This window comes from Chiloscyllium plagiosum, unplaced genomic scaffold (assembly GCF_037043375.1).
Source record: "Chiloscyllium plagiosum isolate Xiang-an unplaced genomic scaffold, Cpla_swu_hap1 HiC_scaffold_31, whole genome shotgun sequence".
Classification (NCBI taxonomy): Eukaryota; Metazoa; Chordata; class Chondrichthyes; order Orectolobiformes; family Hemiscylliidae; genus Chiloscyllium; species Chiloscyllium plagiosum.
In genome coordinates this window covers 8,598,821-8,611,814 of record NW_028270169.1, presented here as the reverse complement: position 1 = coordinate 8,611,814, position 12,994 = coordinate 8,598,821, and the positions used below count along the sequence as shown (strand labels likewise).

The following is a 12,994-nucleotide window of genomic DNA, read 5'->3' as shown; positions in this document are numbered from 1 at the left end:
GAAACTTTATTGCTGGAACAGCACAGCAGGTCAGGCAGCATCCAGGGAACAGGAGATTCGACGTTTCGGGCACAGGCCCTTCTTCAGGAAGGTTCCTGAAGAAGGGCCTGTGCCCGAAACGTCGAATCTCCTGTTCCCTGGATGCTGCCTGACCTGCTGTGCTGTTCCAGCAATAAAGTTTCAACTTTGATCTCCAGCATCTGCAGACCTCACTTACTCCTGCAAGGACCCTTCTGAACTATACACTATCGCGATTGGCAACTTTATTATCCTTTCTTTGCTGTCACTGGATCAACATTCTGCAATTATCTGTCTGCCAGAACTGTAGATGCCCCAACACCCAAGTCACAGCTGTTCCAAGGAAGCAGCTGACCACCAGCTTTTCCAGGGCAATTAGGGATGGGTTAAATAAATGCTGGCTTTACCAGTATTGCACATATTTAGTGGAGTGATAAGAATTCGTACACCTCTTAAAATTACAACGTACGATGGATTTGTTTTATTTCACAGATGTTGCACGTAGAACTAGGGTTACCTTAGCCTCCAAATTGCATGCCATGATGAAAACACCTTTAAGTGAAGCTGATGATGATTTTCAAACAGAGAGGAAACGGATCCGTATGTCTTTAAATGACTCTCAGGTATTTTTTCAAAGTGTTACTTACAGGCCTGAAGTTTTAAGTGATCTAAGTATTGACATTAATTGCATTTTGCTAGTCAGTTTAACACTAGAGTTCCATTTTGGAATTTTATATTTGAATCAATTGCATACATTGTTTTAAGATTACTGTTAAATTAAAGTGAATTAGAAAATTACTTAGTTTTGTAAGCCAGGTACATGGTGCTAGATCTTTTGTAGAAATATAATTAACTGTTGGAGCGAAAAAGATTTTCCTGGGTTTAATTCTATTGAGTGTGATTAGATTAAATTTGATGGAAAAGATAGCTAATGGGTTGAAATAAATCAAAGAAACTTGAAAGTTAAACATAAATGATTTGATAAATACAACATGCAAGGAATTCAGAAATCATTTCACCCGATGGCATGGTCCATCTTTACTGTGTGGAGTTATTTCCAATTACACAAGGGAAATTTAGGAAAGAAACAAAAGATGAACATTGAGACAATGTTATTTATTATGCCATCATAAGAATTAGGATTTTCAATGAGAAGATGAAACTGCTTTCTTAAATATATGTAGTGGTACAGGTGATCAGCAGTTTTTTGACCTTGATTTGACTCTTGATTTTCCTGTTGTTCTGGTACTGTCTCCCATACTTATTTAGGACAGAAATAGAATTGCTCACCTATGATGTTTTATTCTTCTGTGATGTACTTTTTTAGACACGAAAGCGGAGATGTATTGATAAGGGAGTACATTTTATTGATGATAAAACTACTTTGGATGAAGACAATATTGGATCAATGTCATGTAATGTGAATATCAATTCTGAGGTTCATCATGTTCCACCTGCCCAAGAATCATCAGTAAGTCTCCTGGTTGAATGTATTTGATGCCAATTTTCCTTTTTTCTGAAATGATGTATGGTTTGTGTCATCTTGCTAATTAATAAAAATTAATATATCATTCAATATCCAATTTTAATTATAATGCAACAACATTTTGACTTATGTGGAAAGTCTGAATTTTAGACCTGCAGATCAAATAGTCTGATTGAAAACTTTTACGGATTTAGCTGATTTCAGGGTAGCTATTTTATCAAAATAATAGCCCTGGGTATGCTTTATACATTAATATGGTTTTTTATTTGTATTTTAAAGTAGTTTGTCTTTTATCTTTTATGTAATTGTGAAAGGTCTAATTTTTGAATTCATTTTGTATACCTTGTGTAGAAAGGATTGAAATGAAAATTGCTCTATGTACACCAAATGTCAAAATGAAATGTGGGACTCCATTTTATAATTTTTTTTGTTCACGCAAATGCACACAAAATTAATTCAGCTTCAGAATATTAGATGTTCTTATTTAGGTGGATTATATTCCCAATTGTAAAAAACCTTTGAGGCTTGGACGTTGTGCTATTAACTTTTAGTGGGATGTTATTGTGCCTTGAGCCGAAGAATGTTTGATATCGTTCTTAAAGAAATTCACATGTAAATATAATAATTGTTGTTTTAAGTCTGTCCAAGAGAAAGGCTGTATTAGTGAGTACAGTGGGTTCTTTCTTGATTGTATGTTTTTGGAGATAAGTCTCTTGATTAAACTTAAAATATAAGCCATAGCTATTAATGTAACCTGGGACAGTGTTTGTAGAGGAATAAGACGGCGTTATTTTCTGGGTCTGTAGATTGTGAAGGAGCAAAACATGGCCTTTGCAGTGATATGTACTTCTTGTCAGATGTGGGAGTTTAAAGAGAGTTTAAGGGTTACTGCGGATTATATCTGCCAAAAATACTGTTGGGTGTGAATCTTATCAGTTCGAGCGGATTGGTTGGAGAGACAAATAGAAGCGATGAGGAAGTTGAAACAGCAACAGTATGTGATGGATGGCAGTTACAGGAAGGGGGGGCGGGGGGGGAACGTCTCAGATACAGTCACATAGATGCGTTAGCTCCAGGAAGGGTAAGAGAGGTAGGCAGCTAGTGCAGGAGTCTTTTGTGGATATACCCATTTCAAAAGGTATGCTGATTTGGAGAATGAGGGGGTGATGGATTCTCAGGGGAACGTATCACGAACAGCCAAGTTTCTGGTATTGAGACTGGCTCTAATGCAACGAGGGGTACGTCGGCTTCCAAGAGATCAGTTGTGTTAGGGGATTCTGTAGTCAGAGGTACAGACAGCCGTTTCTGTGGCCAGCTGTTGTTTCCCTGGTGCCAGGATCAAGGGTGTCTCAGAGAGGGTGCAGAATGTCCTCAAGGGGGAGAGGGGCCAGCAGGAGGTCATTGTCCACATTGGAACCAACGATAGAAGGAAGGGAAAAGGTTGAGATTCTGAAGGGAGATTACAGAGAGTTAGGCAGAAATTTAAAAAGGAGGTCCAGAAGGGTAGTAATATCTAGATTACTCCCAGTGCTACGAGCTAGTGAGGGCAGGAATGGGAGGATAGAGCAGATGAATGCATGGTTGAAGAGCTGGTGTTTGGGAGAAGGATTCACATTTTTGGAACATTGGAATCTCTTTTGGGGTAGAAGGGATCTGTACAAGAAGGATGGATTGCACCTAAATTGGAAGGAGACTAATATACTGGCAGGAAAATTTGCGAGAACTGCTCGGGAGGATTTAAACTAGTAAGGTGGGGGGGGTGGGACCAAGGGAGATTGTGAGGAAAGAGATCGATCTAAGATGGGTACAGCTGAGAATAGAAGTGAGTCAACCAGTCAGGGCAGGCAGGGACAAGGTAGGACTAATAAATTAAACTGCATTTATTTCAATGCAAGGGGCCTAACAGGGAAGGCAGATGAACTCAGGGCATGGTTAGGAACATGGGTCTGGGATATCATAGCAATTACAGAAACATGGCTCAGGGATGGACAGGACTGGCAGCTTAATGTTCCAGGATACAAATGCTACAGGAAGGATAGAAAGGGAGGCAAGAGAGGAGAGGGAGTGGCATTTTTCATAAGGGAGAGCATTGCAGCTGTGCTGAGGGAGGATATTCCCGGAAATATATCCAGGGAAGTTATTTGGGTGGAACTGAGTAAGAAGAAAGGGATGATCACCTTATTGGGACTGTATTATAGACCCCCCCCCCCAATCGTCAGAGGGAAATTGAGAAACAAACTTGTAAAGAGATCTCAGCTATCTGTAAGAATAATAGGGTAGTTATGGTAGGGGATTGTAACTTGCCAAACATCGACTGGGACTGCCATAGTGTTAAAGGTTTAGATGGAGAAGAATTTGTTAAGTGTGTACAAGACAATTTTCTGATTCAGTATGTGGATGTACCTACTAGAGAAGGTGCAAAACTTGACTTACTCTTGGGAAATAAGACAGGGCAGGTGACTGAGGTGTCAGTGGGGGAGCACTTTGGGGCCAGCGACCATAATTCTATTAGTTTTAAAATAGTGACGGAAAAGGATAGACCACATCTAAAATTTGAAGTTCTAAATTGGAGAAAGGCCAATTTTTATGGTATAAGGCAAGAACTTTCGAAAGCTGATTGGAGGCAGAGGTTCGTAGGTAAAGGGACGGCTGGAAAATGGGAAGCCTTCAGAAATGAGATAATGAGAATCCAGAGAAAGTATATTCCTGTCAGGGTGAAAGGGAACGCTGGTAGGTATAGGGAATGCTGGATGACTGAAGAAATTGCTGGTTTGGTTAAGAAAAAGAAAGAAGCATATGTCAGGTTTGGACAGGATAGATCGAGTCAATCCTTAGAGTATAAAGAAAGTAGGAGTATACTTAAGAGGGAAATCAGGAGGGCAAAACGGGGACATGAGATAGCTTTGGCAAATAGAATTAAGGAGAATCCAAAGGGTTTTTACAAATATATTAAGGACAAAAAGGTAACTAGGGAGAGAATAGGGCCCCTCAAAGATCAGCAAGGCGGCCTTTGTGTGGAGAAACAGAAAATGGGGGAGATACTAAATGAATATTTTGCATCAGTATTTACTGTGGAAAAGGATATGGAAGATATAGACTGTAGGGAAATAGATGGTGACATCTTGCAAAATGTCCACATTACAGAGGAGGAAGTGCTGGATGTCTTGCAACGGTTAAAGGTGGATAAATCCCCAGGACCTGTTCAGGTGTACCCGAGAACTCTGTGGGAAGCTAGAGAAGTGATTGCTGGGCCTCTTGCTGAGATATTTGTATCATCAATAGTCACAGGTGAGGTGCCGGAAGACCTGAAGTTGGTAAACGTGGTGCCACTGTTTAAGAAGGGCAGTAAAGACAAGCCAGGGAACTATAGACCAGTGAGCCTGACCTCAGTGGTGGGCAAGTTGTTGGAGGGAGTCCTGAGGGACAGGATGTACATGTATTTGGAAAGGCAAGGACTGATTCGGGATAGTCAACATGGCTTTGTGCGTGGGAAATCATGTCTCACAAACTTGATTGAGTTTTTTGAAGAAGTAACAAAGAGGATTGATGAGGGCAGAGCGGTAGATGTGAGAGGGGAAAGATATAAAAGGGACCTAAGGGGCAACCTTTTCACGCAGAGGGTTGTAAGTGTATGGAATGAGCTGCCAGAGGATGTGGTGGAGGCTGGTACAATTGCAACATTTAAGAGGCATTTGGATGGGTATATGAATAGGAAGGGTTTAGAGGGATATGGGCCGGGTACTGGCAGGTGGAACTAGATTGGGTTGGGATATCTGGTCGGCATTGACAGGTTGGACCAAAGGGTCTGTTTCCATGCTGTACATCTCTATGACTCTATTCCAGTTTTGAGTCTTTTTTTCAATCATATAAAGAAGTCAGTGGGAGTGAATAAAACAAATCAGATGTTGGGATATATTAAAATATTATATTGAATCAAGGTGGTGAGGTAATGTTGACACCTTATAAATCATTAGTATAACCTCAATGGACATACTATGAGCAATTCTGCTTGTCATAGTCCAAGGAAGCGATTTCACCTATTGAAAGAAAGGACAGGCAAAATGATTGAGGGATTGCATTATGAACAACGACAATGCAAGTTGAGCCTAATTCATTGAATAAGAGAAGACTGAGAGGTGATTTTTTTTATTTTTGTTTGATTTTCTAAAGGGGAACTGGAAAATATTGGAAATATTTAGTTCATAATTCTCATGTTTTTGAAGTTTTATGAATTAAAGTTTTTAACTGCAGAAAAGTGGGGAACATGTGGTTAAATTGGTTATAATCCTAAAGTAAAGCTACTTGAAACAAGCTTTGAATTTATTCAACTTAAAAGGTTGGCATGATATTAATGTAAGAAATTAATGGTTGGTAAAGTCAGATAATGTGTGGACTTGCTGAATTAAGTAACTGGAGACATGACTTCACAAGTTATTCCAGTAAAGGAAAAGTTACTCATGTGGTTTCTGAAATAAGGAAAGCTTTGGAATCAATTAGTAGTTTATTTACATTTGAACCTGGGACAAGCTACATATGTCTTGTTGTTTTAGAGATGGGTAGAGCTCAGCAAGATGCTTTGTTATTTTTGATTTGATTTATTATTGTTACATGAACTGAGATACAGTGAAAGGTATTGGTTTATGTGCAATACAGGAAGAGCATATCTTACATAAGTACAACAAGGTAATAGAATAGAATGCAGAGTATAGTGTTATGGCTACAGAGAAGGTGCAGAGAATGATCCGGGTTCAATTCCCGCCTCAGGCGACTGACTGTGTGGAATTTGCACATTCTCCCCGTGTCTGCGTGGGTTTCCTCCGGGTGCTCCGGTTTCCTCCCACAGTCCAAAGATGTGCAGGTTAGGTGAATTGGCCATGCTAAATTGCCCATAGTGTTAGGTAAGGGGTAAATGTAGGGGTGGGTTGCGCTTCGGCGGGTCGGTGTGGACTTGTTGGGCCGAAGGGCCTGTTTCCACACTGTAATGTAATCTAATCAACTCTAATGTATGAGACATACATTCAAAAGTCTGATAACAGCATAAGGAGCTGTTCTTGAATCTGTTAGTAAGTGTTTTCAACCTTTTGTATCTTCTGCCTGAGGGAACATGGTGGAAGAGAGTATAATCAGAGCAGGAGGTGTGTGATTATGTTGGCTGCTTTCCAGAGGCAGCGGGAAGTATAGACAGAGTAAATGGAAGGAAGGCTGGTGTGTGTGATTGACCGGGCTGCGTTCACAAGTCTCTTTCATATCTTATGGTTTTGGGCAGAGCAGTTGCCACACCAACCTGTGATGTTTTCTGTGGTGCATCTATAAAAATCGGTAGTGTCATTGTGGACGTACCAAATTTCCTTAGCATCCGGAGGAAGTAGAGGCATTGGTGTGCTTTCTTCTTGATTTTGAGTTATCTCTCTGAATTCCAATATGATGCAGTTAGCAGGCAAGATTGGTTCATTTTGTTAAACAACTAAGAGATTGTGTCAGCTGTGAATCTTGTTAGTTCCTATCTCCTTGGAAGTTGACAGATAAAAGTGCTACATGTGAGAGACTAATTGATGCAACCTGCTAGTGGGAGCTGGTATTCAATAGAAAGCAAAGTTGTTAAGGAGGCAAATGACTGGAAGAATTGTTTAACTAGAAGCTAAAGGAAGAAATTTATCATAAGCTTCAATAAAATGCTATAAACATAATTGCAGTTGAAATTCTGGAAATAAGCAGCTTAGTTTTCATTTGAAACCACAGCTGCCAGCTGATAGAAACCAGAGGCGTTTTATGATCTCTTAAGCCACTGTACAGGAGTTGTATTTGGGTCTTTGCTAGAACTGTGGAGTTCAGAATCATGAAATCAGTGAAAAAAATGACTTTTTTATTCTTTCATGGGATGTGGGTGTCACTGGCATTTATTGTCTTTCCCTAAGTGCCCTTGAATTGAGCAGTGGGCTCAGTCACTTCAGATGCTATGGGTCTGGAGTCTCATGTCACCCAGAGCAGTTAAAGTAGGCAGATTTCCTTCACTGACGTAGATGGGTTTTTACAATAATCCATAATCAGTGTTTTGGCAACATTATGGAGACTGTGTTTGTTTCTATCCAGGTCAGGAATTCTTTCTTTGAAAACCTTGGGCCAACTGTTTTTTGGATAAAGGATATTTTTCGTTCTTGAATGCACTTTTTTCCCTCCACTGACCTGAACCGACGTACAGGCAAACTGAGTTTAGCTGCTTTGGAGGAAGGCTACACTTTTAGATGTGTTCAGGCTAAGTGAAGATTTTTTCCCAAGGTGCTCAAACTCAACATGATTATAGATTTAGGGTGTAGCTTTGCTCGCTGAGCTGTAGGTTTGATATCCAGACGTTTCATTATCTGGCTAGGTAACATCATCAGTGGCGACCTCCAAGTGAAGCGAAGCTGTTGTCTCCTGCTTTCTAATTATATGTTTGTCCTGGATGGGGTTCCTGGGTTTTGTGGTGATGTCATTTCCTGTATGTTTTCTGAGGGGTTGATCGATGGTATCTAGATCTATGTGTTTGTTTTTGGCGTTGTGGTTGGAGTGCCAGGCCTCTAGGAATTCTCTGGCATGTCTTTGCTTAGCCTGTCCCAGGATAGATGTGTTGCCTCAGTCGAAATGGTGTTTTTTTTCCTCCGTGTGTAGGGCTACGAGGGAGAGAGGGTCGTGTCTTTTTGTGGCTAGCTGGTGTTCGTGTATCCTGGTGGCTAACTTTCTTCCTGTTTGTCCTACGTAGTGTTTCTGGCAGTCCTTGCATGGAATTTTGTAGACGATGTTGGTTTTGTTCATGGGATGTACTGGGTCTTTTAAGTTTGTTAGTTTTTGTTTAAGAGTATTGGTAGGTTTGTGTGCTACTAGGATTCCAAGGGGTTTTAGTAGTCTGGCTGTCAAAAAAAAAACCACCATTTCGACTGGGATAACACATCTATCCTGGGACAGGCTAAGCAAAGCCAGGCCTCCTGAGTTTCTCCAGCAATTGCTGTTTCTGTTTCAGATATCTAGCATTCACAGTTCCTTGTTTTATTTTAGCTCTTCTGCCTCTGTTGTAGATGAATTGATTGTGATTGCTTTGATTGGTCAACAACTCCCTCATGTTATGCCAGAATGAAAAGAGGTAACACAGATGAAATGTGAGGCAGAGTTTTATATTTTCGAGAAAGTTTAATCTCCCTCCTGTTGTGATGTTCACACATAAACATGTTGATATTGGGTCAAGGTCCCTGATATCATTGTGACCAATTATGAAATTATGACCAGCAAGAAGGTTCAAAAGTCAGAAGCCTGTTCTTTTTTTTAAATGCAATTAAAGAATAGTTTATGTAGTTAGCCAGGCAATTCACTGAAAATTAATGCAGCTGTATGATTTAATAGATTCAAGGGTCAGACAAGCAGGGAGGGATTACTATAGGATATCTCAAAGGATAAAAGCAAGCATGAGAGCAAAACACTGAGGAGTAGGAGGAGGCTGCAGCTGAGACTGCAGTAGAGCCCAGTGAAGTAGTCTAATTGTTTTTCTCATGGTTGATTTTAAGGAATAAAGGGGTCATTGTGCTGGCTCGCATGAAAGAAGGCTTAAATCAAGGAGGAGCAATTTCAGAGCATTGTGATAGCAACAGAAGTCTTGGTAATAGTCTGTTCCAGTGGAGTTTCCTTCAATGAAGAGGAGGAAAGTAGAAGGAGGGAGAGGGGCTGTTAGCAACGAGTGTCAACAGCACTCCCTCCGCGACTCCCTTGTCAGACCACTCCCTCCGCGACTCCCTTGTCAGACCACTCCCTCCGCGACTCCCTTGTCAGATCCACACCCCCCACCGACCCAACCTCCACTCCCGGCACCTTCCCTTGCAACCGCAGGAGGTGCAACACTTGCGCCCACACCTCCCCCCTCACTTCTCTCCAAGGCCCCAAAGGAAACTTCCATATCCGCCACAGATTCACCTGCACCTCCACCCACATCATCTACTGCATCCGCTGCAGCCGGTGTGGCCTCCTCTATATTGGGGAAACAGGCCGCCTACTTGCGGAGCGATTCAGAGAGCACCTCTGGGCCACCCGGACGAACCAACCCAACCAACCTGAAGCACAGCATTTCAACTCCCCCTCCCACTCCACCGAGGATATGCAGGTCATTGGACTCATCCACCGCCAAACCACAACAACCCGACGGTCGGAGGAGGAGCGTCTTATCTTCCGACTGGGAACCCTCCAACCGCAGGGGATGAACTTGGACTTCACCAGTTTCTTCATCCCCCCTCCCCCCACCTTGTCTCAGCCGGATCCCTCCAGCCCGGCACCGCCTTCCTGACCTGCAGTCTTCTTCTTGACCTCTCCGCTTCCATCCTACTCCGACCTATCACCCTCACCTTGACCTCTTTCCACCTATCACATTTCCAACGCCCCTCCTCCCTACCTTTTATCTTCTCCTGCTGAACACTCTCTGCTCATTCCTGAAGAAGGGCCTGTGCCCGAAACGTCGAATCTCCTGTTCCCTGGATGCTGCCTGACCTGCTGTACTGTTCCAGCAATAAAGTTTCAACTTTGATCTCCAGCGTCTGCAGACCTCACTTTCTCCTCCAGTGTCAACAGCAACCCAAGACTAGTGTTGTAATGACTCTGAAGAGCTATAAGGTGGTGAAGCTATCATGAGCAGGTATAGAATCATAGAAAATAGGAGCAAGAGTGGGACATTCAATGTGATTGTGACAGATCATCAAACTGTTCTCACTTTCTCCCCATACCCTTTGATCTCTTTGACTCTAAGAACAATGTCTAACTCCTTTTGAAAACATTCAATGTTTTGACTTCAAACACTTCCTGTAGCAGAGAATTTCACAGACTCACTATTCTCTGGGTGAAGGAATTTCTCTTCATCTCAGTCCTAAATGTCCTAACCATGTCCTCAGGTTCTGGACTGCCTAGTCATTGGGAAAATCATACTTGTGTTTTCCCTGGTCAGACACGTTAGGAGTTTAGCCATGTTTATTCCTACTCTTTGTTTTCTGTCTGCCAGCTAGTTCCCTATTCATGTCAGTAAATTACCCCACCAATACCGTGCTCTTGAATTTTACCTTATTAAAAGCTTTCTAAATGTCACTGGCTGCCCTTTACCAACTCTGCAAGTTACATTCTCAAAAACATCCAGTTGATTTGTCAGGCTTGATTTCCCTGTTATAAGTCCATGCTGTCTCTGTCTGATCCTGTTGTTGCTTTCCAGGTACTGTGCTACTAAATTTTTTATGATGGATTTTAATGTTTTCCCCACTGCTGATGTCAGGATTATCAGTCTATAAATCCCTGTTTACTCTCTCCCTCTCTCTTTTAAAAACAAATGGTGTGATTACATTAGCTATCCTCCAATCCATTGAAACTGTCCCAGAGTTTGTAGAATTTGAAGGATGACCACCAATGCATTTACTATTTGTCGGGTCTCTTGGATGTATATTATCAAGCTCTGGGGATTTGTCATCCTTCGATTCCATCAATTTCTTAGAGTCATAGTGCCATACAACATTGGCACAGATCCTTTAGCCCAACTTGTCCATGCTGACCAAGTTTCCCAAACTAATCTAATGTCACTTGCCTGTGTTTGGCTGATATCCCTCTGAGTTAAAAACAAGGACTGCAGATGCTGGAAACCAGATTCTACATTAGAGTGGTGCTGGAAAAGCACAGCAGTTCAGGCAGCATCCAAGGAGCAGGAAAATCGATGTTTCGGGCAAAAGCCCCATTCCTGATGAAGGGCTTTTGCCCAAAATGTCGATTTTCCCCTTCACCTCGGGTGCTGCCTGAACTGCTGTGCTTTTCCAGCACCACTCCAATCTAGAATCCCATATCCCTCTGACCTTTGCCTATTCATGTACCTATTCAAATGTATTTTCAATCTTGTATCTGTACCTGCATCTACCACTTCCTCTGGCAGTTTATTCCACACACTAACCACACTTTGTATGAAATAGTTGCCCCGAAGGTCCCTTTTAAATCTTTCCCCTCTGACCTTAAAAATCTGCCCCTAGTTTTGAATTCACCTACCCTTGGGAAAAGGGCATTGTTATTCACCTTATCTATGCCCCTCGTGACTTTATAAACATCTAGAAGGTCACTCATCAACCTCCTAAGTTCCAGTGAAAAGGTCCCAGTCTATCCAACCTCTCTTTTATAACTGACACTATCCAGTCCTGGCAAAATCTTTAAGTTTCGCTCTTTCTCTAAACCATACATTCCTCAATGTTTGTAGCACGTTATCTGTCTGTCTTTGTGAAAATAGAACCAAATTACGTATTTAATTAGTCTGCCATCTTGTTCCCTAATTCAATGTCTCCTGTATGCACCAGGACAATACATTATCCTGAAGGAACTTTGGACAGCCACTGCTCAGTATCTTCAAACGAGTGAGTGCTAGAGTGACAGTAGGCCAGAGAGTTAGCAATATTCATTTGTGACATGATTTGTGAGAAGGTCAGTTCCCATGACTTGAGCAATCACCCATAGTCTGTGGCATTAACCTTTTCAGTGGCCCTTAACTTCTATGTATCGGGGATCTGTATGGTGTTTGACAATCAGGAGGCCACCATTACATCAATGTTATAAAGACTGGAAATCTCCATTTACTTCACAACTGATAATGAAAGCCAGAGTGAGACAGTAAGAGACTTTGGGGCAATGGCAGGCCTTCCTAAAATCAGAGAGGCTGTTGTTTGTCCATATGTGACCCCTGCAGGCCAGTCTTGAGTTTTCATTAATTAGTAATATTTTCAATCTCTCAGTGTGCTGATTTTTGGAGGTTACTACAAGTAAATTGTGTCGGTGTGTGCTTAACAGCTTGGGAGCAGTTATAATACCTACATCCTTGAGCACTCCAAGGTGCCTTGATTCTTTTGTCCCCCCCTGAGCTGGATTGTTATTTTGACAGGTTATAAGGAATATCTATTAAGGGTGACTTAAGAAATTCATCAGGCACTTTCTGGACTTGGGCGGAAGAGAGGCACAATGCCAGCCATCCTTACAATGAAGAACTCTTGCTCTGAACTGCAGAAGTGAGGTACAATTGACTGCCACTGACTTCAGGGCAACGTTTGACTGAACATGGTATCAAGAATGCCAAGCAAACTGGTCTCATTGGAAATCATTGGGAAAATCTTGTTCTAGTTGGACCCTTGCTGTCACAAAGGATGATGGCTGTGGTTGTTGGAGGTCAATCATCTCATCCCGCAGGACATCTTTCCAGGTGTCTGTAAGAGTATTATCCTTGGCCCAACCATCTTCAATTGCTTCATGAATGACCTTTTCACCTTTGAGATCAGAAGTGGGGATGTTCACTGATGATTACTCAATGTTCAGCACAGTTTGCAACACCACAGATACTGAAGCAGTCCATGCCCTTTCTTAAAAAAACAAGATCTGGGGAGTATCAAGGGTAATACAAAGAAACATTTGTACCACAGAAGTGCCAGGCACTGACCATCTCCAAATAGAGAGAATCTAATCGTTACC

At 41.8% G+C, this 12,994-nt stretch overlaps 1 protein-coding gene across 2 annotated transcripts in view; it reads left to right on the top strand.

Moving 5' to 3' along the window:
• brip1 (BRCA1 interacting DNA helicase 1) overlaps nucleotides 1-12,994 on the top strand; it is a 241,649-nt gene that overhangs the window by 18,882 nt on the left and 209,773 nt on the right. For both annotated transcript variants that reach the window (XM_087977199.1, XM_043718107.2), the window contains exons 5-6: nucleotides 511-641; nucleotides 1,346-1,489. In XM_087977199.1, coding sequence (XP_087833325.1) covers nucleotides 511-641; nucleotides 1,346-1,489 — 275 coding nt within the window. The remainder of the gene's footprint in view (nucleotides 1-510; nucleotides 642-1,345; nucleotides 1,490-12,994) is intronic.